Below are 26,414 nucleotides of genomic sequence, written 5' to 3'. Positions count from 1 at the left end.
TGGGACTCATCAAGCATCATCTTGATGATAGATGACCCTCGAAGAGTAGAATTGAAAATATTCTAATCTATCCAAAAGAGTTTTGATGATATTGTGATGGAAATTATAATATATCTCACTACCAGATAGGATAGAACTTATGGGATCACACATTAAGAGATTTAATCTTGAATTTGTCAATTAGACTTATGAAGTTCTAATTGAGTTAGGATTTATTGAAATCCTATTAGGTTTAAGAGAACCATACTAGCACGTGGTTAAACCTAATTTTTTTTGGGACTTCAATTGAATCAAGTCTATTGTCTTGAACCTAATCTAAATCCATTTAGGTTTAATTGGGTGCCTAATTATGAGCCCAAGAGGATTGAATTAAGTCAATTAGTTGGCTAAATTATCTCCTCATTATCTCTTCATTATTTTCTTATTATCTCCTATTGTGTGTGTGAAATTATTAGAAAGATGGATGGCGCCTTTCTCCATTTTTGGCAGGACCAAGAGGCGCCAACCCTTGGATAGTGTTAGAAGGGCCCGCCCCCTTTAGTGGATGGGCATGGAAGGAGAGAGAGAGAGGGGCCACACCCCCTCTCTTGAGCAATGAAACCCTAAGGAGGCGTCAAGTGTTGGCACCCCACCTATTTGCCCTATATTCCATGGGGCACCCACTCAGATTGCCTTATCTGATTGGGATACCACATATGCTTATCAAAAGAAACTGATGTCCTACTAATTAAGTCTAATTTTATTAAAAAAATTAGATTAAAAAGATAAAATTTCTTATGAGATAAGGATGTACCTGTTGCTCCTAGATTGATTTTGATGATTACAAAGCAGATTGAAGGGATACAAATAATTTTAAAATGAAAAAGTCCTTATGCTCTTCAAGGACAAAATCATAATTTTACTAAAATCCTGATTTGATAGTACCATTTAGTAGAACAAATGATTTGAAATCTATTGGTGAAAATTTCATTGTGTTTGGACTTATATTTTTGAAGTTATGAAGGTTTGAAGTGCATGAGTCGACTCATGAGTCAACTCATGGCACTGTGAGCTGATTGGCACGCAAAAATTCTCCTTGGCACGCTCGTTTTCTGGCTTGGCACGACCTGTGAGTCGACTTATGAGTCGACCCACAAGGCATGAGTCGACTCATGAGTCGACCCCTGCTAATTTGAGCCAAGAATTTCCAGAAACGCATTCTCTGGTTTTTGCAACAGAGGTCGACTCATGAGTCGACCCCTGAAGCATGAGTCGACTCATGAGTCGACCCCTGCGACGAGAAATATCAGCAACGGCTATTTTTTTTGCCCGTTTTAATTGCCTTTTATGCTTCTTAAAATTGCTCTAACGGCTCTTTATCTGCCTAAATTATTTTCTCTTGCTTCTAATGTCATAAAATGCTTTAAATGATGAAAGAAATTATAGATTAAATAGCAGATCAAATTGGAGAAAAAGAAGAAGAAGAAGAAGAAGATCAATCGACAGATCAAAAGAGAGATAAAATTCATTGAGAGGATCCACGAGATAATTTGAGAGAAAAAGAAAAGAGGATCCAAAATCCATACGAGAGATTGTGAAAGAGATTCAAGAGCTTTCAAAGAGAGGATCTTTCAAGCCTATTGTTCAACCTTGATCTAGAGATCTTCCAAAGCTTTCAAGAGATCTTCAATCAACAATCAACCTCTTCTCAAGCATTCGTTCAAGCGTTCATCCACCTTGAAAAAATTCGAAAAGGGGTTCTTTATTTGAGTAAAAGTTTTTATTGTTATATTCGCTCATTTAAAGGAGCTGTTATTGTATTAATCTGTGCTCAAAATTTTTTAACTCTTTGCGAGTCTTTGTTCTTATTTTTGGAGGATTTCCAAAACAAGGAAAGGTTGATCCGAACCTGAAATCGGAGTATTTTGGGTTTACTTATACCCGGGAAACAAGTGATCTAGCTTGGGATAGCTAGTGTCGGAGTTTCCGACGTTTTGTATTCGGGTTGAATACAAAGTATAGTGGATTGAAATTCTCAAGTAGGAGCTTGGGGAGTGGATGTAGGTGCAAGGTTAGCACCGAACCACTATAAATTCTTGTGTTTGTGGTGTGCTTTATCGCTTCACTTTATTTCTTTATTATAATCTTGCATTCCTGCTTTAGGTAATTAATATTGAATTAAAGTCTTTGTTTTGTTCTTCATATGTAATCAGTTGGGCTTAAAATTTTTAGAAACCCAATTCACCCCCCCTCTTGGGTTGCATAGCTGGGCAACAAGTGGTATCAGAGTCGGTGCTCTAGCCCTTCTTTAATCTAACAATCAAAGAGCCAAAGATCTATGGCAACCCATGTCGGTACTTCTCTAGCCGAGGGGCAATCAACAAACCGACCTCCACTTTTCAATGGGTCTAATTACACCTATTGGAAAGCTCGGATGAAGATTTTCATGCAAGCACTCGACTATGATATGTGGAGTATCATAGTAAATGGTCCTCACACACCCACCAAGATTATAGATGGTGAGGAGTCAACCAAACCCGAGAAAGAATGGGATGAGGTTGACAAGAAATTGGCACAATTAAATGCCAAAGCCATGAATGTTCTTTATTGTGCACTAGATGCTAGTGAATTCAATCGCATTTCTACTTGTGCATCTGCTAAAGAAATATGGGATAGGTTAGAAGTAACCCATGAGGGAACAAATCAAGTAAAAGAGTCTAAAATAAACATGCTTGTACATAAATATGAATTGTTCAAAATAGAGCATGATGAGTCCATAACTGCCATGTTTACTCGTTTTACTGATATAATTAATAGTTTGAAGAGTCTTGGCAAATCTTATACTAACAGTGAACTTGTAAGGAAGATTCTCAGGTCACTGCCAAGAACTTGGAAAGCCAAGGTGACTGCCATCCAAGAAGCAAAGGACTTGAACACTATACCTCTAGAAGAGCTTCTTGGATCCTTGATGACTCATGAACTGAGCATGAAGCAACATCAAGAGGATGAAGTCAAAAAGAAAAGAACCATTGCCCTCAAATCCACAACTTCGCTTGATTATGAAACGGATGAATCTGAAGATGAAGAACAGGATGAAGAGATGGCACTCATCATCCGAAAATTTAAGAAGTTTCTAAGAAAAAGGAAACAGGGGATGAGAAAGAAATTCACAAAAGGGGAACAAAGCAAAGAAAAAGAGAAAGATCAACCCCTTACATGCTACGAGTGCAAGAAGTCAGGATATTTCAGATCCGAATGTCCACAACTGAAAAAAGGTCCCAAAAAGTTCAAAAAGAAGGCAATGATGGCGACTTGGAGTGCGAGTGATAACTCAAGCTCCGACGATGAAACCTCAACAGAACAAGCCAATCTGTGTCTGATGGCACATGAAAATGAGGTGTGTCTAGCATTCCAAGAAGGAAACAGGAAATTGTATCTTGACAGTGGATGCTCGAGACACATGACTGATGATGAATCACAATTCATCACGCTTGATGCTAAGGATGGAGGGATGGTCACCTTTGGAGATAATGGCAAAGAAAAGATCATCGGGATAGGTAACATTGGTATCACTCCCTCCAAATACATTGAGAATGTTTTACTAGTTAAAGGTTTAAAACATAACTTACTTAGCATTAGTCAATTCTGTGATAAAGGGTATAAAGTAGTTTTTGAATCATCTGTTTGCATTGTGACTAGTCCTATTAACGATGGCATTAAATTTATAGGACATAGGCATGGCAATGTTTATATGATAGATTTGAATGACTTAGCCAAATTAGACATGCAATGCCTAGTATCCTTGAATGCTAAAATCAATGAGACTAGTTGGCTGTGGCATCGTAGACTTGCACATATCAGCATGCATTCTCTTTCAAAATTAATTAAGAAAGATTTAGTTCTCGATTTGCCAAAACTGAATTTTGAAAAGGATAGAATCTGTGATGCATGCCAATTAGGTAAACAAACTAGAGTATCATTTAAATCCAAAAACACTGTTTCAACTTCTAGACCATTAGAGCTCTTACATATAGACTTATTTGGACCAACAAGAACCACCAGTCTAGGAGGAAAAAGATATGGCTTTGTAATTATAGATGATTACTCTCATTTTACTTGAGTTTTCTTTTTGGCTCACAAAAATGAAACTTTTCATATTTTCACTAAATTTCATCGAAAAGTCTCTAATGAAAAAGAATTTTCAATTCAAAATATTAGAAGTGATCATGGAACTGAATTTGAAAATCAAGATTTTAAAAATTTTTGTGATGAAAATGGAATTGGCCATAACTTCTCTGCTCCTAGGACACCCCAACAAAATGGGGTAGTTGAAAGGAAAAACAGAACCTTAGAAGAAATGGCCCGTACCATGCTTTGTGAAAGCAACCTTCCAAGATATTTTTGGGCGGAAGCTATTAACACAGCATGTTACATTTTAAATCGTGCTTTAACTAGACAATTTTTAAAGAAAACCCCCTATGAACTTTGGAAAGGAAGAAAACCAAATATTGCATATTTTCATGTCTTTGGTTGCCGATGTTTTGTATTAAATAATGGAAAAGAAAAACTTGGTAAATTTGATACAAAATCAGATGAAGCAATCTTTTTAGGTTACTCCTCCACTAGTAAAGCATTTAGAGTTTTCAACAAAAGAACTTTAGTAGTTGAGGAGTCCATACATGTTGTTTTTGATGAATCTAACGATCTTCTTTCAAGAAAGAATGAGGGTGTTGATGATGCAGAGCCACTAATAGAAGGTATAAAGGAGATCACTCTGAAAGACTCAGCAACTCCAGAAGACAAGGATCAAGAAGATAAACAAGATGAGAGAAGTGAAGAAATTCAAGAACAACCTCAAGGTACAAATGACCTACCCAAGGAATGGAGGTATGTTCACAACCACCCTAAGGAGTTAATTATCGGTGATCCTATGCATGGGGTAAAAACACGTTCTTCACTTAGAGATATACTTAATCATTGTGCTTTTGTATCTCAACTTGAACCTAAAACTTTTGAAGAAGCTGAAAATGATCATAACTGGATTAATGCTATGCAAGAGGAACTTGATTAATTTGAAAGAAATAATGTTTGGACCTTAGTATCAAGACCTAAAGATTATTCAATAATTGGCACAAAATGGGTCTTTAGAAACAAATTAGATGAGCATGGAAATGTAATTAGAAATAAAGCAAGACTGGTTGCTAAGGGATATAATCAAGAAGAAGGAATTGATTTTGATGAAACCTTTGCACCTGTTGCTAGATTTCTACTTGCATATGCTTGCTTTATGAATTTCAAGTTATTTCAAATGGATGTTAAAAGTGCATTTTTAAATGGATATATCTCTGAAGAAGTATATGTAGAACAACCCCCTGGATTTGAAAATCATGCTTTTCCTAATCATGTCTTTAGATTAAATAAAGCTTTATATGGATTAAAACAAGCACCTAGAGCATGGTATGAAAGGCTAAGCAAATTTCTACTATATAATGGTTTTTCAAGAGGCAATGTAGATACAACCCTATTTATTAAAAGAAATCAAAATGATATGCTAATTATACAAATTTATGTTGATGACATAATTTTTGGGTCTACTAATGAATCCCTTTGTCAAGACTTTGCTAAGCTTATGCAGGGAGAGTTCGAGATGAGCATGATGGGAGAACTCACCTTCTTCCTCGGACTCCAAATCAAACAATCAAAAGAGAGAATCTCCATCACCCAAAGCAAGTACACCAAGGAACTACTCAAAAGATTTGGAATGGAGAACTGCAAACCAATTGGCACACCAATGAGTCCCTCATGTAAGCTTGACAAGGATGATGAAGGTAAATGTGTAGACTTAAAATACTATAGAGGTATGATTGGCTCATTATTATACTTAACTGCAAGTAGACCTGATATCATGTTTAGTGTTTGCTTATGTACTAGATATCAATCTAATCCTAAAGAATCTCATTTGAATGCTGTTAAAAGAATCCTTAGATACTTAAATGGTACTCAAACTCTAGGGTTATGGTACTCTAAGGACTCACAAATTGATTTATTAGGATATTTAGATGCTGATTTTGCTGGATGTAAATTAGATAGAAAAAGCACAAGTGGAACTTGCCAATTTCTTGGAGTTAACCTAATCTCATGGTTTAGCAAGAAACAAAATTCGGTGGCACTGTCTACGGCTGAGGTCGAATACATTGCAGCCGAAAGTTGTTGTGCTCAAATCTTGTGGATTAAGCAACAACTCGAAGACTTTGGAATCAAACTTAATGAAACACCAATAAGATGTGACAACACAAGTGCCATAAATCTATCTAAAAATCCAATTCAACATTCAAGATCCAAACATATTGAAATAAGACATCATTTCATAAGAGAACATGTTCAAAACAAAAATATAATTCTTGAATATGTTTGCACTGAGAATCAATTAGCTGATATCTTTACAAAGGCCCTTAGTGAGGATAGATTCTGTGAAATTAGGAGAAATCTAGGAATTCTAGATCCATTTGCCTAAAATTTTTCAATTTCTAAAGAATTGATTAGAGCTCAAGTTTCAACATCTATCCTGATCACAAAAGCTCAAATTTATCATTCTAAAAACTTATCATTGAGCAAAATTCCTTCACTCAAAATTTCAAATTTTTCTAGAATTTATTCACATTTTTTTTGATTTTCTGAACTTCATGAGTCGATCCCCATGAGTCGACTCAATGGCAAACTTGTAAATCCCACCAACTTTCAACGGGTTCATTGTTTTTATAAGGGTTACTGTTTGTGAGACGACTCATATTCCCATCGTTCTTCTTCCAAAAGCCGTCTTCTCCAACTCTTCTTGCTCCAAATCCAAGGATTAATTTTAAGGCAATTCTCCCTCCTCCTCTCCACCAAAAATCGCCTCCTTCAAAAGGATTTTCTGTGCTTTCTCGCTTTGCTTGGCGCGGTTGGAACGTGCCCTAGCACTTTACCGAACTCCCTAAATCCACTTCTTTTCTCCATCAAAATCCTTCGTCACTCTCTTGTGATCCCTCCTCCACTCAATTCAAGTCTTCTTGTCTGCTACTTTAGTGGATATGGCTCCAAAGATGAAGCTTCCCCAAAGAAGGAAATCAATCCGTGAGCCTGAAGAAGTTGTCCGAAAGAAAAGGCATGCTCAGTCTTCAACTGCTCCCACTCCAGTTTCAGTACCTACTCAAGGTCCCTCTCAATCCTCCATAAGCCCCAGTGTAAATCCTCTCTCTGATAGAAAAGTAGAAACCAGGAAAAATATTGATTTTCGGTTCTTTGAGAGAGAAGGCTTTACTTTTGCAAGTAAAATTAAAAATCAAGGATGGAAACTCTATTGCTCTCTTAAGGAAGTCACCTATGTTGACCTAGTAAGAGAATTCTACCAGAATCTACATTATGGAAACGGGTCAGTGACTTCAACTGTAAAGGGAATTGATATCTGCTTGGATTCTAGGATATTGGGAGAAATACTTCAGTTGCCTAGTGAAGGATATTCATATATGGAACTCCCAATTAAAGAAGAGGGGATCAGAATTATCTTAGGAGAAACTTTTTCAGGAAGTTTAAACAAATTGGAAGCAAAGATTTTATCCATTGAGATGAGGGTCCTGCATCAGATTGTAACAAAACTCTTCTTTCCTAGGAGTGGTAGGCATGATCTACTGTCTGGCAGAGATGTATGTATCATGTTTCATGTCATCACTCAGACCCCCCTGAACCTCCCTGCACTTATGATAGAGGCCATGAGAGAAACTTTGAACAGATCCAAGGCACACTTGCCTTATGGTATGGCCCTTACTAGAGTATTTAGGAGGTTTGGAGTTAGTTGTGAGGGGGAGGCACCTACCAAACTCTCACATGTGGACACTTTCAACCAACACAGCCTGCACCGAATGGAAATTACAAAGACTGTTGGTGGTTGGATCAAGGGCTCTGAAGAAAGAACTGAGGATAGAGCTGAAACAAGAGCTGAAGACAGAACTGAAGGCAGAGTAGAAGAAGAAGGTCCATCTTCTCCTGTACATGACTTCAGGGCAGCTTCACCAGATACCCAGTTCATTCCTGATACTGAGGCTGGCCCTTCAGAGTTTACCAGGATGCCCACACCAGTGTATCAGCCAGAGAGCAGAGCACCTCATTCAGAGTTCAGACTGGCTGACGATCAGATCGAGCATATATCTCAGCGTGTGGCTTCTTTGCTGTCTAGTCAGTGGGGTAGTACTTCTTTTGCACCTGGAGCCACCTCTTCTGATCAGACCATTACTCCCCACATCTCCACTGTGTTTCAGATGATATCAGATCAGTCCATCAGGATCCAGCAGCTTGAAGACACAGTCTGGAGACTTACTGGCAGAGTTCTTGACTTGCAGGGGCAAGTCCTTGCTTTGGCCCATCCCCAGCCACAGGAGTCTACTATTGAGGTCACAGACCTCACTGCAGAGGCTGGCAGGCTCAGAGGAGCACTAGAAGGTGGATATGAATTACTGAGGAAAGAAATCCGAGGATCGAGTGAGCATGCTACCACTCAGTTCACTGCTCTACTTCAATCTGTTTCCAGAGCACTGAACGTACTTGATTCTATCAGACTCACCCTTTCTGTTCAGTCCTTAGCATCTCAGCGTTCTCAGCCACCCAGTTCATCTCGCTCTCCCACTCGTGGCAGAGGCAGACGGGGTAGAGGACGCACTTCTGATCCATCATCTCCTCACCCTATATCTGATGACTCCGATCATTGACTTATCTTGTTCTAGGATCTATACCTTGGGGCCATGTATTGACAATTAGCTGGTTGAATTTTATTTTTTAAGAATTATGTATTGAAACAATTATGATATTAATGGAATCATCTTTTACCTATATGATATTGATCATATTTTGGTTATATATATTCTCCTTGTTGAAATATTGTCTTCTCTTTGTTGTTGTTTGCTGTTGATAATTGCTATATTAAGGGGGAGCAAACATCTGTGATATACTCAAAAAGGGAGAAATTAAAGAATATTTCTAAAAAAAAAAAAAAAAAAAAAAGGGGATAGTTAACCATGTCTGATGATGTCAAAAAGGGGGAGAAAGTAAACAATTAAACAAAAAGCAAGCAACTCACTAAAAGCAAAACCCTAAATTATGAAAGAAAAAGGGGGAGAAATTAAACAAAAAAAGAAAAAAGCAACTCATCAAAGGCAAAATCCCAAAAGCAAAATAACAAATTATGAGAAATTAATTGAAGAATTTAAAGTACAATGCTAAGTACAATGCAATTATGTAACTTTTAAATTACTTCTTTACATATGCTCTGATTTATCTTAAAAATTTAAATATGCTCTGATATATTTCAAAATTCAAACTTACTCTGATATATCTTTTGAAATTTACCTTGATACATCTTAAGAAATTTAACTTACTCTGATACTCCCTAAAATTTCTTTTAACTTGCTCTGATACATTATTTGCTCTGATACAGTGTGAAATTTTCTCTGATACATTACAAAATTTGCTCTGATACAGTGTGAAATTTTCTCTGATACATTACAAAATTTGCTCTGATACAGTGTGAAATTTTTTCTGATACATTATAAAATTTGCTCTGATACAGTGTGAAATTTTTTCTGTTATATTATAACATTTACTCTGATACATTGTAAAATCTTTTCGGATAACATTGTAAAAATTATTTTTTCTTGCTCTGATATATTAAAAAATTTATTTTTTTCTCTTGCTCTGATATATCTTAAACTCAAAATGATCTAATACTCTTTTCAAATATTTATGAAAATGGACAAACTATTTTTACATATGACCATTTATATCACATGCCAAAAGAATCATATTTTTCAAACATATACACCTATAGTGCATTTTTTTTGAAATTATTGATTCACATAAATGCTTTTGTTCAAATATTTTGTCATCATCAAAAAGGGGGAGATTGTTGCTCCTAGATTGATTTTGATGATTACAAAGCAGATTGAAGGGATACAAATAATTTTAAAATGAAAAAGTCCTTATGCTCTTCAAGGGCAAAATTATAATTTCACTAAAATCCTGATTTGATAGTACCATTTAGTAGAATAAATGATTTGAAATCTATTGGTGAAAATTTCATTGTGTTTGGACTTATATTTTTGAAGTTATGAAGGTTTGAAGTGCATGAGTCGACTCATGAGTCAACTCATGGCACTGTGAGCTGATTGGCACACAAAAATTCTCCTTGGCATGCTAGTTTTCTGGCTTGGCACGACCTGTGAGTCGACTCATGAGTCGACCCACAAGGCATGAGTCGACTCATGAGTCGACCCCTGCTAATTTGAGCCAAGAATTTTCAGAAACGCATTCTCTGGTTTTTGCAACAGAGGTCGACTTATGAGTCGACCCCTGAAGCATGAGTCGACTCATGAGTCGACCCCTGCGACGAGAAATGTCAGCAACGGCTATTTTTTTTGCCCATTTTAATTGCCTTTTATGCTTTCTAAAATTGGTCTAACGGCTCTTTATCTGCCTAAATTGTTTTCTCTTGCTTCTAATGTCATAAAATGCTTTAAATGGTGAAAGAAATTGCAGATTAAATAGCAGATCAAATTGGAGAAAAAGAAGAAGAAGAAGAAGAAGATCAATCGGCAGATCAAAAGAGAGATAAAATTCATTGAGAGGATCCACGAGATAATTTGAGAGAAAAAGAAAAGAGGATCCAAAATCCATACGAGAGATTGTGAAAGAGATTCAAGAGCTTTCAAAGAGAGGATCTTTCAAGCCTATTGTTCAACCTTGATCTAGAGATCTTCCAAAGCTTTCAAGAGATCTTCAATCAACAATCAACCTCTTCTCAAGCATTCGTTCAAGCGTTCATCCACCTTGAGAAAATTCGAAAAGGGGTTCTTTATTTGAGTAAAATTTTTATTGTTATATTCGCTCATTTAAAGGAGCTGTTATTGTATTAATCTGTGCTCAAAATTTTCTAACTCTTTGCGAGTCTTTGTTCTTGTTTTTGGAGGATTTCCAAAACAAGAAAAGGTTGATCCGAACCTGAAATCGGAGTGTTTTGGGTTTACTTGTACCCGAGAAATAAGTGATCTAGCTTGGGATAGCTAGTGTCGGAGTTTCCGACGTTTTGTATTCGGGTTGAATACAAAGTATAGTGGATTGAAATTCCCAAGTAGGAGCTTGGGGAGTGGATGTAGGTGCAAGGTTAGCACCGAACCACTATAAATCCTTGTGTTTGTGGTGTGCTTTATCGCTTCACTTTATTTCTTTATTATAATCTTGCATTCCTGCTTTAGGTAATTAATATTGAATTAAAGTCTTTATTTTGTTCTTCATAAGTAATCAGTTGGGCTTAAAATTTTTAGAAACCCAATTCACCCCCCCTCTTGGGTTGCATAGCTGGGCAACAGTACCTTTTAAAGTTAATTGGTTCTTGATTTGGATCAAGGAAGGGCCTATATAAAGAGGTCTTCTAGGATTTCATAAGTTAGTTATTTTTGATTAAAAATTAGATTCTCTCTCTCTCTCTCTCTCTCTCTCTCCTCTCCATGCCACACCCTCCCTTTTCTCTTTCCAACACCGAAAAGTTGGGCATCCCATTTTTTTACACGCTAAGAGTTGAGGGGTCTTCTTCTACGGCAAGGAATGAAGAAAAAAGCTGCAATTCAAAGGTTGATTTTGCAGTGAAGATCAAAGAGTTGATCAAGATTCTAAAGGACTGAGATCTTACTTGGAGAAGAAAGATCCATAATAAGAAAAAAGATTCAAGGTTGATCTTGGTAGATACCTGTAAAGATCGGACACGTGTGCAGCTTGGGAACCTTCGAATCTGAGATCATCAGTTGCGGTGAATTTCTACCCGTGCAAAGGTATTAAGATTTGATCTCATCCTTATTTTAATTTTTAGATTATATGCATATCTTTACTTCTGGACTTGGATAGGATTAGATATGATCTAATGCATGTGGGGTTAAAAGGTTTAACCCGATTAATTTTTCGCTACGTTTGTAAGGATTTTTGAAATCTATAAATGCATCCTACTTGATTTTCTAATAGTGGTATCAGAGCCACTAATTTTAAAGATATATATAATCTAATTTTTATCTTAGATTTAAAAATTTTTATGATTTAAAATTGATCTTGTGCTGATATAAGGTTATCTTGGTATAGGGTTTACCCATTATATTGTAAAGATTGTCCTAGCATAAGATTAATCAATTTTAAAAATTATTTCAAAAATAAATAAATCAATTTTTTAGATCTAAAAATTAATATATGTGATATATCTTATTTTATATTTATATCTAAAATTAAAATAATTAAAAGTTCACATCAAACTGGTATAAGCTTGTCTTGGTATAGGGTTTACCCCCTATATTGAAAAGATTATCCTAGTTTGATATGAATCAATTTTTTAAAAATATTTTTAAAATATTTTAATCATTATTTTAGATCTGATTGTATATATATTTGAAATCTATATTTTTAGTTTTAAATCTAAAATTTGATATATATGTGATACATGTTTTAGTTTAGATCTGAAATTACAAATATGTGATATATGATATTAGGTTTAGATCTGAAACAATTTCAAAATTATAAACCACTAATGCATGCAATGAAACATAATCTAAAAAAATTATTTTTAGATCCGAAATTATGTTGTTGCATGTGGGTATGGATTGAACAAATTAGGTCTAGTGAAAACTACAATTCGGGCCAAATTGATTAGATCAGGCTAGAACCTATTGTCGATTTTGAGCAGTTGATTGAACCTAATCAATGGTTGATTAGGATTAGGTCAAAGGAGCTCAAAGTTGAGTTTAGTTATAGTTGGTCGCATCGATTCATATTTTAATGTGAGTTGATTGACTCAAGACCAAATTTAGCTCAGTGGTTCAGATCCATTTTAATAGATTAATCTGATCGGTTCTAATCGATCAATTTGATATCCAAGATAAGTATTTAGATGGTGGTTATTTAATTGATGTCATTGTCTGACCTGATCAATTTTGATTGGTGTCAAAGAAAAGCAACGGAGGGATCTCCACTCATCTTAACTTACCTGACTATCTTGAGAGATTCAGTTTCATGTTAGGTTACTTATTAACTCAAGTTCACCCATGCCGACTATTGGAGCAGCTTTTTCAGATTGTAGACATCAAGAAATAGTAAGGATCTGATCATGGAGGTCTTTGAAGGCCACTAATCAAGCAAAATAAAAACAGCATTCAGAATTTCAGCAGCCTTGTAAATCCTGTCGGCAAGAGTTCTTTCTGTGATTTGAATTTTTTCTCCATCAGATCTGAAACCCACCTTTTGAGACCTAAAAGTACTCTTGATGAAGCCTTCAAAAAATAAAAGATGAGACTTGAAACTCCTTTTGGGCGGCCAGGAGGGGGCGCACAAACAGGGGGGCGTGCACAAGGGGGCATTGGTTTTTAGCACCTCCTTTCTTTTCTTTTCAGGGTGGTGGCCAAGAAACCCTAGATTTTTTGCTTCTAGGATGTGGAGAAGATCAGAGAGAGAGAGAAAGGAAGAGAGAGAAAGGTTATGAAGAAAATAATTTTGTATTCCTTTGATTCATCAAGTCCAGATACAATGTATGTTTATATACAGGGTCAATGTGATCCAATCCAAAAACTCTCCTGGCTAACTCAATACAAGATTGTGCTCACCCAAGCCCATGTACACCCATGACTTGATCTAATCTCATAATCTTGGACTTAATCCTAGCTCAAATATAAGTTAGCCCTTCAAGGTCTAAAATCCCTAGATCTCAAAACCCGAAAGGCTGATAGCCTTTCGTCCTAGGGCCCAAACTAGCCCTAAAAAGCTCATGACCACCACATGGACTTTGGACCTTGGTCTTAGCCTTGATCTCTTGAGACTTGAGAGCACCACATAATACCCAACAATCTCCATCTTGGTGCCTTAAGGCTTCAACCAACTCCGTCCTGTCCATCAAGTATATCAGTGTCATACATTTTCGAAAGCTATCCCGTGGAAGTACCTTCGTCAGTGCATCCATTGGATTCTCCTTGGTGTGGATCTTCACCAGCTCTACCTCGCCTTCTTCCACAAGCTCTCTGATCCGATGATACCTGATATCAATATGTTTTATCCTAGCATGGTAGACAGAGTTCTGTGCAAGTAACAGTGTACTCTGACTGTTGCAGTGCACCCTAACAACCTCCTGTGCGAGGCCCATCTCCAACGCCAAATCCTTCAGCCATAAGGCCTCTTTCGCTACCTCCATAACACCAATGTATTCCATCTTAGTCATGGATCAGGCCGTGATGGGCTGCAAGTACGATCTCTATGAAATAGAATCTCCAAACAGGCTAAATACAAAACCCATCGTCGACCGTCGGGTGTCCACATCTCCATCAAAATCCGTATCCACGAACCCTCCTATCAACCCTCGAGCCTCCTTGGATGTGTTGGAGAGTCCCTCAGCACCTCCTCGCTATCCATAACAGATGCCGACTCCAACAGTACCCGTCAAATACCTGAAGATCTCCTTTAGTGCTTGCCAGTGCTCCCTGCCAGGCTATGCCATAAACCTGCTGACCTGGCTCACTGCGTGGATGATATCCGGCCTACGACACATCATGACATACATAAGACTCCTCACACCAGAGGTATATGGCACTCTCTCCATCTTCTGAGCCTCTACCTCAGTCTGTGGCGACATCATCTTCGAGAGTCTAAAGTGCCTGATGAGTGGCAGCTCCATCGATTTTGTATCATTCATCCCGAACCTCTCTAAGACCTTCCTGATGTAACCTCTCTGAGATAAATGCAGCACCCTCTTGGCTCGATCTCTAAAAATTTTTATGCCTAAGATCTTCCCACAAGCCTCAAATTCTTCATCTCAAACTCTCAAGACAAGGCTGCCTTAAGTTCCTGCACAACCTTCCTACTCTTGCATGCTATAAGCACATCCACATACAAGAGTAGAAACACCGTAGACCCATCATCCAAAGATTTAATATAAATATAAGAGTCATACTCACACCTGAAAAGTTCGATGCTCCTCACATAAAAATCAAACTGCTTGTACCATTATCTCGGTGACTGCTTCAGTCCGTACAATAATTTCTGCAATAAACAGACCTTCCCTTCTGCTCCTGGCTCTCGAAACCCAAGTGGCTGCTCCATATAGATGCTCTCCTCCAGATGCCTATGAATGAACACCATCTTGACATCCATCTACTCCAGCTCCAAGTCCTAAGCTGTAATGATGCTCAACAGCACTCTGATAGAAGTATGCCTGACGATGGAAGAGAAAACCTCGTTGAAGTCGATGCCTTCTTTCTGAGAGTATCTCTTAGCCACTAGCCTCATCTTGTACCTGATACCTTCTTACTTTGAAGGCCCCTCCTTGCATTGGTAAATCCACTTGCAACCAATGGATTTCTTTCCTTGTGGCAACTGCACCAATCGCCACGTCTCGTTCTTGTGAAGAGACTGCATCTCCTCGAACATTACTTGGACCCACCTCTCTCTGTCCTGGCTCTCCATAGCCTTTTCATAGGTGTAGGGGTCCCCATCACTGTCATCAGGGCATATGACACCATCACTTTGAAGCGATATCATTCTGGTTGCCTGACGTTCCTTTTGGGCTTATGCAGTGCAACCCCGATATCCATCTTAGGTCTAGTTTGCTCCTGATGGACCTCCTGATTTCTTTCATCCATCCAAGCTCTCTCCACCTGTGGAGACACCTTTGGGGAGTGCTCCACCTGAATACCAAGTCCACCCGATGCACCTGCAAGTGGCAAAATAGAATAGGATGTTAGTTATCCAGTGCTGCCCTGTTGGACCTCCTGCTGCTCCTACTGCTCCTCCATGCCATATTGCCTTTGGAGAACTGAATTTTCATCAAAGATAACATCCCTACTGATGACAACCTTCTTTTTCAAGGGATCCTATAGCTGGTATCCCTTAACTCCTCGCGGATATCCCAAGAACATCATCTTCCGTGACTTGATGTCCAATTTATTTCGCTCACCAGCACCGATGTGCACAAATATCGTGCACCCAAACACCCTTAAATGGCTTAGCTCAATCTTTCTTCTAGACCATTTCTCCTCTGAAATACCACCATCTAACTTAATGTGAGGTGATCGATTCACCAAATAATAGGCTGCATCCACTGTATCAATTCAGAACACCTTAGGAAGCCCTGCTTACAGCCTCATGCACCGTGCCTTTTCCATAAGGGTTCTGTTCATCCTCTCGACCACCCCATTTTGCTGAGGAGTTTCTCTCATCGAGAAGTATCTTTTGATGCCACAATCCTCATAAAAAATTTAAAGCTCCTTGTTGGTGTACTCCTCGCTATTGTCAGACTGCAGACACTTCAAGCTCCGACCTATCTCTTTCTCCACCTTAACTTTTCATATCTTGAATTTGGTGAAGATTTCTGATTTCTCTTTCATGAAGTAGACCCATACCTTTCTTGAAAAATTATCTATAAAGGTCAAAAAGTATCTTACCCCATTTCTAACTGAAATTGGGGCTGGTCCCCACACATCAGTGTGAACTAGTTCCAGTGGGGCTGCACTGCGGGCTGAACTGCTAGCAAACTGCACTCTTCTCTGCTTTTCCATCTGGCATGGCTCACATACCTCTGAAATACCTCCATCCAAATCTAAAATTAGACTATGCTTGCTTAGCTTCTTCATCCCATGATCTCCCATGTGGCCTAGGCGGTAGTGCCACAATCGATGGATCCCCTGTTGATCCTGCGCTGCTGCTACATCAGATTCTCCAGTCACCATAGATCTTTCCATCCTGTAGAGGTTATTCTCCATCTCTCTATCTCTCATCACTATCATGGCTCCATTTGAGATGTTCAACACTCCACTCCTGGCACGACTGCTAAAGCTATAGCCGCTCCGCTCCAGATAACCAAGTGACACGAGATTCTTCTTCAGATCTGAGACGTGCTTCACATTAGTGAGAGTCCGCACCATCCCATCAAACATCCTCATCTGAATGCTCCCAATACTAGCAACTCGATATGGGTGATCATCTCCAAATGTCACGCTCTCTTCATCCGTCCTAGTGTATGTAGCGAACCAAGACTGGTTTGGAGTGTAGTGATGCGAACAGGCTGAATCCAGGGTCCATACATCTGTGTTTTGCCTATGATCATCTGATACTACCAAGAGATCATCCTCCACCTCACTATCAGCCACCATACTCAGTGCATCAGATCCTCCTTTATCTCCTTTCTTATTCTTCCACCGTTGGCAATCTCATTTGAAGTGCCCGATCTCGTTGCACTTGTAGCACCGACTTCCTTCTTGCTCCTGCTCTTTCGAGATTTTGACCATCCCCTTGACTTGCCTCTTTCTCTTCCTCTTCCAGATCTCTCTCCCATGATCAAGCCCTCCTGGAGAGCACCTTCCTTGGTCAACTTCTCTCACTGTTCATTAGACCGCAACACCGAGATCATGTCTTCATACTCCAAAGTCTCCTTGCCGTAGAGCAGCGTCATCACTAATGGATCATAGGAAGGGGGCAGCAAGCATAGCAGTAGCAGCGATTTATCTTTTTCCTCCATCTTCAACCCGATATTCAGCAACTCATTGCACATCTAGTCAAATTTCTTGATATGACCCAAGACTTCTCCACCTTCCTGCATCCGAAGGCTGTACAGTCTCTTCTTCAACATCAGTTTGTTGCATATATTTTTTTCGTATACATGGTATGCAACTTCGACAACAAATCTTTTGGGGTCTTCTCCTCTAACACTGAATAGAGCACCGCATCCACCAAATATTTTCTAATCACAGAACAAGCCTTCTTCTCCAAGGACATCTACTGACGATCCGTCATCCCTTCAGGCTTCTCCTCCATTGTCTGATTCAGATATGCTTGAACCAAAAGATTTTCTATCCAAACTTTTCACATGAAATTTTTTTTTCCCATCAAATTTCTCAAAATCAACCTTCATGTTGCTTCCCATAGCTAGATCCAAACAAAAAACACAACGAAACTTCAAGGGATTTGAGAAATATCTTGACAAGATCTTTGTTGAAATTTCAGCCTTTGAAGATCTTCGACTTCTAGAGTTTTTTTTTTTCCTCCACACAATGCATGCTCTGATACCATTTGTTAGAGCAGCTTCCCCAGGTTGTGGACATCAGAAAATAGTAAGGATCTGGTCGTGGAGATCCTTGAAGGTCAGCAACCAAACAAAATAAAAATAGCCTTCAAGATTTCAACAGTCTTGTAAATCCTGTCGGTAAGATTTCTTTTTACAATTTGAACCCCTTCTCTACCAGATCTGAAACCCACCTTTTGAGATCTGAAAGTACTCTTGATGAAGCCTCCAAAAAATAAAAGATGGGACCTGAAACTCCTCTTGGGCAGCCAAGAAGGGGCGCACAAATAGGGGGCATGCACAAGGAGGGTGCTGGTTTCTAGTGCCTTCTTTCTTTCCTTTTTGGGGTGGTGGCCAAGAAACCCTAGGTTTCTTGCTTTTAGGATGTGAAGAAGACCACAGAGAGAGAGGAAGGAAGTGAGAGAAAGATTAGAAAGAAAATAAATTTATATTCTTTCGATTCATCAAGTCCAAATACAATGTATGTTTATATACAGGGTCAATGTGACCCAACTCAAAAACTCTCCTGACTAACTCAATACAAGATTGTGCTCACCCAAGCCCATATACACCCATGACTTGACCTAATCTTATAATCTTAGACTCAATCTTAGTCTAAATATAAGTTAGCCCCTCAAGGTCCAAAATCTCTAGACCTCAAGATCCGAAAGGTTGACAGCCTTTCATCCTAGGGCCCAAACTAGCCCTAGAAACCCCATGACTACCTTATAGACTTTAGACTTTGGCTTTAGCCTTGGCCCCTTGAGCCTTGAGAGCACCATATAAAGCCAATAGCTAACTAGGCTAGTTAGACATGTTGATATGCTGATCTAAATTTGATCAGTCGGATGTCAAATCTGCTGATTTAGAAGAGACCTAAATCTAAATCACATTACTAAATATTAAGTATAAAGATCTTACATCATTGTAGAGATGCGGGTGCCTTCCTGACGTTGATCGTTCTTGATTGATTATAGTGGTTCGGTTGCATTGGAAGGTACAATCACTCTATTGACATTTGATGTCCCAGGATAGAGATGGGGTTGGACCCAATAACTGTTAGGTGAGGATCCCAATGATGGCTTTATTGAGAATAGTATCCCAAAGCTAATCGTTAGCCTGTTGATGGTTGTATTCTTTATTGTATTAGTACATAAATTATAAATAAATAAAAATTATTTTGGTATTTTTCATCATAAATTGTCATCTTCTAATGAACTCCTGTGTTGTGGTGAAGTTCTTAAGACTATTTAGACTCGACAAAGGAGGATTTATCGTTTAGTCCTTAAACTTGTTCACGACCAAATGATATGTTGTTACCAAGGACAATAATATTTATCGAGCATAGGTCATTGTGTACTATATAGGTTGGTTGTCCTCTTAACCAAGGAGTGTGGAGACACTGGTATGGCATACAGGTGAGATATAAGGGTACATCTGCACTGAACGTGATCGACTTCGGAGCTTTTTCTGCTATCAAGATTTGCTCTGATGGGATATGGGTATAACTATCCCTCCGACCTGAGACTGCCATGATGACTTGCAAGCAACACAATGCACTTAGGCACTGGACTACCTAAATTTCTAATTCAATGATGGAAGGCTGCGGGTGTAGTCAAGTACTTGACTTGTCGGTGCGTGTGTCAAGATAGAATTGACCACTCCAGTTCAGGAGCTGTGTACAGTCATATTTCAATTTAGCAAAATCTTGGCCAAGATAGTCCTAGTGAGGAGTCACAGGACTGATTGAGTTGAGGACGACTTGGATGATCTAATCAGGGTTGACAGTTTAACTCTGAGTCATCCTAAACACAGGGGTCAAAAGGGATGAATTATACAGTAACCATATTCACGTAGGTTCTGAGTATTACGATTGTGACTATTTGACCTATCCGGATATCGGGTACCATTACTAGATGGTCACTTCGATTAGTACAGGAATTGGTTCCTGTGCTACCGGCTTAGGTTCGAACCTGCGGGGTTGCACACATTAGAGGTTCCTATCTGATCTGATGGTTGATAAAGAGTCTTAATATTTGTGGACTATGAGTCCTACGTGTCTGAAACTTTATGATCGAGAATCAGGATTCTCTGATCACAAGTCCCACACATTTTGGGTACCGGGGTCAAGAGTCCCACTGGTTTGAGACTTTTCGATCAGAATTTCATATCGATGAATTCTGATGCCTGATTGCCCATCGAATTTGGACTCAATATTTATGAGAGATTTTATTAATGATTTGATCACTAATTAACTTAATTTGATTGAGTAATTATTTTTGGATTAAGTCCAATTGAATTGGATTCAGTTGGGTTTGACCCGATTAGGTTAAGAGTTAACCTAATCGTCGAGATGGTTTGGTCCCTGATTTGATCAGGGGTTGGGCTTAGTTAATTCTTGATTTGATTAAGATTTTATTGAGTCTAATTAAACCTAATTAAGTTGGGTTTAATTTAGTCTAATTGTGCTTAACCTATTTTGATTAGGTTGGTTCAATTAAGATCAAACCACCATTTGAATTTGAATCCTTGCACCACCTTAAATCTCTGCGCCCATTTGAATTCACGAGAAGAAACTTCTTGTGAATTTTCTCTCATGCAAAGCCCTTCTCATGCCCACTCTTGTGCGTCAATATTTGGATAAAGATGATTAGTTAGCCATTCAAATTCAAAGCGTGTTTGAATTTGAATGGATAACTTATCTCTTGTGCCTACATGACATTATCCACTTTAGTGCCCCACATCTTACACGAGAAAAGGTTTCTCGTGAAACCTTTCCATGCACAAAGAGTCCATGCCCTTCTCTTCTCATGCCATAAGTGGATAGGGATGAGTTGGTTTGCATTTGAATTCAAACTCGATTTGAATTCAAATATGTAACCACTTGTCTTTATCTTCTCACGCGGATAAGACACGTTCGACGTTGTTTTAAAAAGAGAAGAAGGATGGGGCGTGCATAAAAAAATTTTGAGAAAGAAAGTTTGGGACGTGAGAAACCTTTCTGCATGAGGTGAAGGTCTAAAACCTTTCGAGAGAAAAAGAAAGAAAAGAAAGAAAAAAGGGTGCAGAGGTTTTCTTAGTGTACCCTAGGGTTTCAGCCTGGGGTTCGGAAAGTGAGAAGGTGAGCTACGAGTGTCGTGAGCCCACCAAATTTTAGGAAAGATTTTCAACATCCTCTCAAGCACGTCTGTTGATGATTTGGAGCATCCAAAAAATTAGCAGACATCGATCGAAAGAGTTCGATCAGCATTAGCCGTCAAAAGGGCTCTACAACGGGCTAGCACTCGTGAGGAGCCGATCAGACCAGGAGCCTCGTGTGGATGATCCGCAGAGGTCAGACACCCTGTGTGGCTGTATTGTGATGATCAGAGCCTTTCGACGGTGATCAAATTATGGAGATCGACTACCCGCATAAAGGTATTGTGTTCTGAACATATTACAATAAAATGTTTACTGTTCAAATTTGAATTTCAAATTTAAATGCATGCATGCTGTATATCATATTTAGATCCTAGTGTAGGGTAAACACATGTTAATTAATTAAATTAATTAATATTTTCCACTGTAAAATTATAATTTTGAAAAAGTTTTAAAATTATCATTTTACCCCTGCACTGAATTTCACATCAAATGGTATCAGAGCAGGTTCTAAGATATGATATATGAATTTGCATGCGTAGATTAAGTTGTAATCTAAAAGTTTAAATTTAAAATTTAAAATTTAAAATTTAAATTTTGAAAGTTGTTCGAAATTCAAAATTCAAAAGTTTGAAATTCAAAATTTGAAATTTGAATTTTAAAATTTGAAATTCAAAATTCAAAAATTTAAAATTCAAAAATTTGAAATTCAAAATTTGAAATTTAAAATTTGAAATTTGGTTAAAATTTTAAATTTAAAATTCAAAATTTAAAATTCAAAATTTAAAATTCAAAAATTTGAAATTTGAATTTTGAAATTTGTTTGAAATTTGAAATTCAAAATTTTAAAATTTAAAATTTAAAATTTGAAATTTAAATTTTGAAATTGGTATATTTAGATATACATGATCCAAGTAGCAAGTAATCGAATTGGGTTGGTTGCCATGACCATCCGATCATAGGAGAAAAGTAGGGTTTAAAGGTCCTCTCCTCCCATTCGATGGGGTCTCCTATAGCGGTAGGGGTGCCGCTGTAATTATATCCCATGCAGATGAAGCAACGAAAAGACTTAATTGTAAAGGTTCAATTGTAAAATTTATCATGAATGTGTTAGATTAGATCTAAAAAAATATTCATAATTTATTTTGATTGAGTTATTTTTTGTTATGTAATTAGCAATAGGATTGCTATTTATGAAATGTGCTGATCTATTTGTGAAATGAGTCAACATGTTTGGTGAACAGAAAATAAAACCTTTCAAATTTAAAAATTATTTTTGAAAAGTCAAACCCTGACCCATCAGCCCAAATACTTAATTAAAAGAATTAAGTATTGTCAAGTTGGTCTAGAATTGTGAATTAAGAACTAAGACAATTGCATAAACTTGTGGGTCAATGGGTTAGATGGATTAGATCCATAATTGGGTTAGACCTAAGGTTAGCTTAAAGAAATGGACTAAATTAGAGTAATTGATCAAATCTAATCAAAAATTGAATTAGATTAGGTCAAAGACACTCTAGACTCAACTCCAATAGTTGTAGTTGAATGGGTCCATGTCTTTAACTAGACCAAGATGGACTTAATTCATGGCTACGTGGTGGAACCCTATTTACTAAGTTGATCAAATTAAAACTAATAAACTGGTTGGTGTCTAAGGTAAGTTCAACAGTTTGACCAGTGGTTCTTAAGTGGGAGCTACTCACATTGATTCGATCTCTGACGAGTTAATGGCATATCCCCACCCCTGATCTCACTTATCTGGCCAACCTGGTGAGTTAGGTTTTGATTAGATCACTTGGTGATTAGGGCTCACCCATGTCATTAGGTAAATCAGTGTGACTGATTTAGGTGCTCCTAATGCCGGCTTTAATTAAATCCTTTTTTAATCTGACTTGGTGAAGTCAGTGAGAGGATTGAAATTGGCTGAAAATTTATTCTCTTCTATCCTTTAATAAAATTCTCAAAAATTATTAGGTCCTAAAAATGATTAAGTTATAGTGATAACTAAGTCATAGCCTCCCATTAAGTGAGTGATAATGAGTCCATTAGTTTAATAATCATTGGAGGCCCAAAGGCCTGGTGCTTATTGACTAATGGAATTATCATTCATAGTATGATAATTTGGTTTGAGTCTTTCTGATGGTGGTCAGGTTGGCTGGCCAAAATCGGGCCTGATCATTTATTGGTCTGATTCACCAAATCAAGTCATGTTAATGGTTGGACCTAACCAGATCTTTTCAGTGGAGGCCAAAGCCTACTGATTAGGTTCTGGGGCAAAATAAATTACTAGAAGTTGTTTAGGGAAACAACTAGTTTTGAACCTACCCATAGATGCACATGGGTTGACCAACCAAAGTTGGGCTCGTGTGTAGTCTGTGTGGATTCTAGTATCTACTAAGGAATTAAAGTAATTCCTCGAATTGGAGGTTGAAGCTACCGGTTCGTAAAAATATTGGGAGAAACTTTAGACTAAAGTCCAAGTCTTTAGTATTAATAATTTATGTACTAATTAAGGTCTGATTTTTCTTTATGCAGCTATGGCCACTACCCTGTCGCTCTGGTCATTATTAGATAATGACAAGCTCATGGGATCGAAAATTAAAAATCATCCTTGAGCATGAGCGGATCCTTTATGTAGTAACGGATCTTGCACCCGAGGAGCCAGTCTCGAATGCGAGAGGGACGGTCCGAGATACTTACCAGAAGTGGCTCAACAACCGCACCACCGTTCGGTGTATAATGCTGGCGGCAATGAATGATGAGTTTAGCCGCAGGTTCGAGAACGTCCAGCCGCAGGAGATGCTTCAAATATTGAACGACTTCTTTGGCATGCCTGACGACGTTGAAAGGTACAAAATTAGTTGTGCCATTTTCAATGCTCGGATGAGGGATGGGGCCTCAGTCACTGATCATGTACTGTACATGATTGAAATGATTGAGCGCCTAAGTAAACTGGGCTTTCCCCTGCATGAGCAACTCGGTAAGGATGCGATCCTTAATTCATTGCCCAGGTCCTTCCTCCCCTTCCTTACTCATTTTCGAATGACAAAGCCTGCAGTGAACTACCATGACTTGTTGGGGTTGCTGCAGAACTTTGAGAAGGACCACCAGCTTCATAAGGAGTCGGTGAATGTTGTGGGAGGGTCTTCTTCTGATCATCGACCCTTTAAGAAAGGGAAGAAGAACAAGAAGAAGAAGAACAAGAAGGTACAGCCACATGCTGGGACGTCTGCACAGGGTCAGACCAAGAAGTGCAAGCCCGACCAGAGTCAGGCGGAGTGTTTCTTTTGCAAGAAGCAGGGGCACTGGAAGAGGAACTGTCCTCTATACATTACCTCTCTAGACCCAAACAGGTCGAAAAAGAAGCAAGATAATTATATGATAACACCTTGCAACTTTTTCATTTGTGATACTACTGCCTGGGTATTGGATACCGGAAGTCCTTATCATATTTGCAATTCGATGCAGGGTCTGCTGGTCAGTAGAAGATTTGATGATGGCGAGAGCTTCTTGAACGTTGGAGATAGAAGCAAAGTTTCAGTTCTAGCTTTAGGAATCATGAACCTTGTAATCAATTCTCGTAATGTAATTCTGAGTGAATGTCACTATTGTCCAAGCTTTTTATTAAATATTATTTCTGTAGGCCTTTTGGCCATGTACGGTTATCAATTTTTAATAAAAAAAAATGTTTGCAATATCATTTTGAATGGTGTTACAATGTTTGTTGGACAACTAAATAATAAAATTTACTTACTGTCACAGCCTGTTAATATGGTTCAAACCTCCGGTAAACGTCCTAAAATAGATATGTGTTAGATGTCTACCTTTGGCACTGTAGGCTAGGTCATATCAATAAGAACAGGATAAACAGGTTGGCTCAAGAAAGAATTCTTGAAGTTAGTGATTGTGAATCACTTCCAACCTGTGAGTCCTATCTTCTTGAGAAGATGACCAAGTCACCTTTTACTGAAAAAGGTGAGTGAGCCAGTGAACTCTTGGGTCTAGTACATTCTGATGTATGTGGACCCATGAGCTCAAGTGCAAGAGGTGGATATTTCTACTTCATAACCTTCACAGATGACCTATCGAGGTATGGGTATGTCTATTTAATGAAGCATAAGTCGGAGTCGTTTAAAATGTTCAAACTATTCCGAAATGAGGTAGAAAAATAAACTGAAAAGTATATTAAAACTCTTCGATCTGATTAAGGAGGTGAATACCTTTCCAATGAGTTTTTGATATATTTAGGAGAGAATGGGATTCTCTCTCAGTGGACTCCTCCTGGAACACCACAGCATAATGGTGTGTCTGAAAGGAGGAATCGGACCTTGTTAGACATGGTCCGATCCATGATGGGATTTGCTGGTCTGCCGATCTCCCTCTGGGGATATGCACTCGAATCGACTTGTTACCTTCTAAATAGGGTTCCGAGTAAGTCTGTAACCAAAATGCAATATGAGTTATGGATAGGACGTAAGTCAGTACTCTCGCACCTTAGAGTTTGGGGGTATCCGGCTTATGTTAAATGTTTAATTACGGACAAGCTTGGACCTAGGTCTGACAAGTGTAATTTCATAGGGTACCCAAAAGAGACCAAAGGGTATTATTTCTACCTAGCTGATGAGCAAAAGGTGTTTGTCAGTCTTAAGGTAATCTTTTTAGAAAATGAGTTCCTTGGTGAAGGGACTGTTGCCTCTAAGGTCGAAATTGAGGAAGTTCGACAGGTGAAAAAATCGACACAAGTAGCTGAACCTGAACTAGATTTGATTAGATCAGATCCGGAGCCCATTGTTCCTGCACCCTTAAGGCGATCTGGTAGAGTACCACATCAACCGGATAGATACTATGGTTTCTTTTCTGGGATGGAGATCCTATCGAACTTGATGAAAACAATGAGGATCCGATCACCTACATGGATGCAATGCAGAGACCTGACTTTGAGAAATGGCTAGAGGCCATGAAATCTGAAATGGAGTCCATGAAGGTCAATGATGTGTGGACATTGGTTGACCCACCCGATGGAGTAAAACCTATAGGGTGTAAGTGGGTCTTCAAGAGAAAGAGGGGCGCAGACGGAAAAGTGGAAACCTATAAAGCCCGTATGGTTGTTAAGGGATATCGTCAACATTATGGTATAGACTATGACGAGACGTTTTCTTCTGTGGCAATGCTCAAATCCATTCGGATTATGCTT

General features: G+C 38.3%; 1 protein-coding gene across 1 annotated transcript; it reads right to left on the bottom strand.

The window, feature by feature from the left end:
* Positions 1 to 13,741: 13,741 nt before the first annotated feature.
* LOC140858799 (uncharacterized) lies at positions 13,742 to 14,239 on the bottom strand. Its single transcript, XM_073260083.1, has 2 exons — positions 14,067 to 14,239; positions 13,742 to 13,919 (listed from the first exon to the last, which is right to left on the bottom strand). Exons 1-2 carry the CDS (start codon positions 14,237 to 14,239, stop codon positions 13,742 to 13,744), a joined length of 351 nt encoding a protein of 116 aa, XP_073116184.1.
* Between the last annotated feature and the right edge of the window lie 12,175 nt (positions 14,240 to 26,414).

This window comes from Elaeis guineensis, chromosome 6 (assembly GCF_000442705.2).
Source record: "Elaeis guineensis isolate ETL-2024a chromosome 6, EG11, whole genome shotgun sequence".
NCBI classification, from domain to species: Eukaryota; Viridiplantae; Streptophyta; class Magnoliopsida; order Arecales; family Arecaceae; genus Elaeis; species Elaeis guineensis.
The sequence above is the reverse complement of the archived record's forward strand: the minus strand, read 5'-3'. Positions and strand labels throughout refer to the sequence as shown.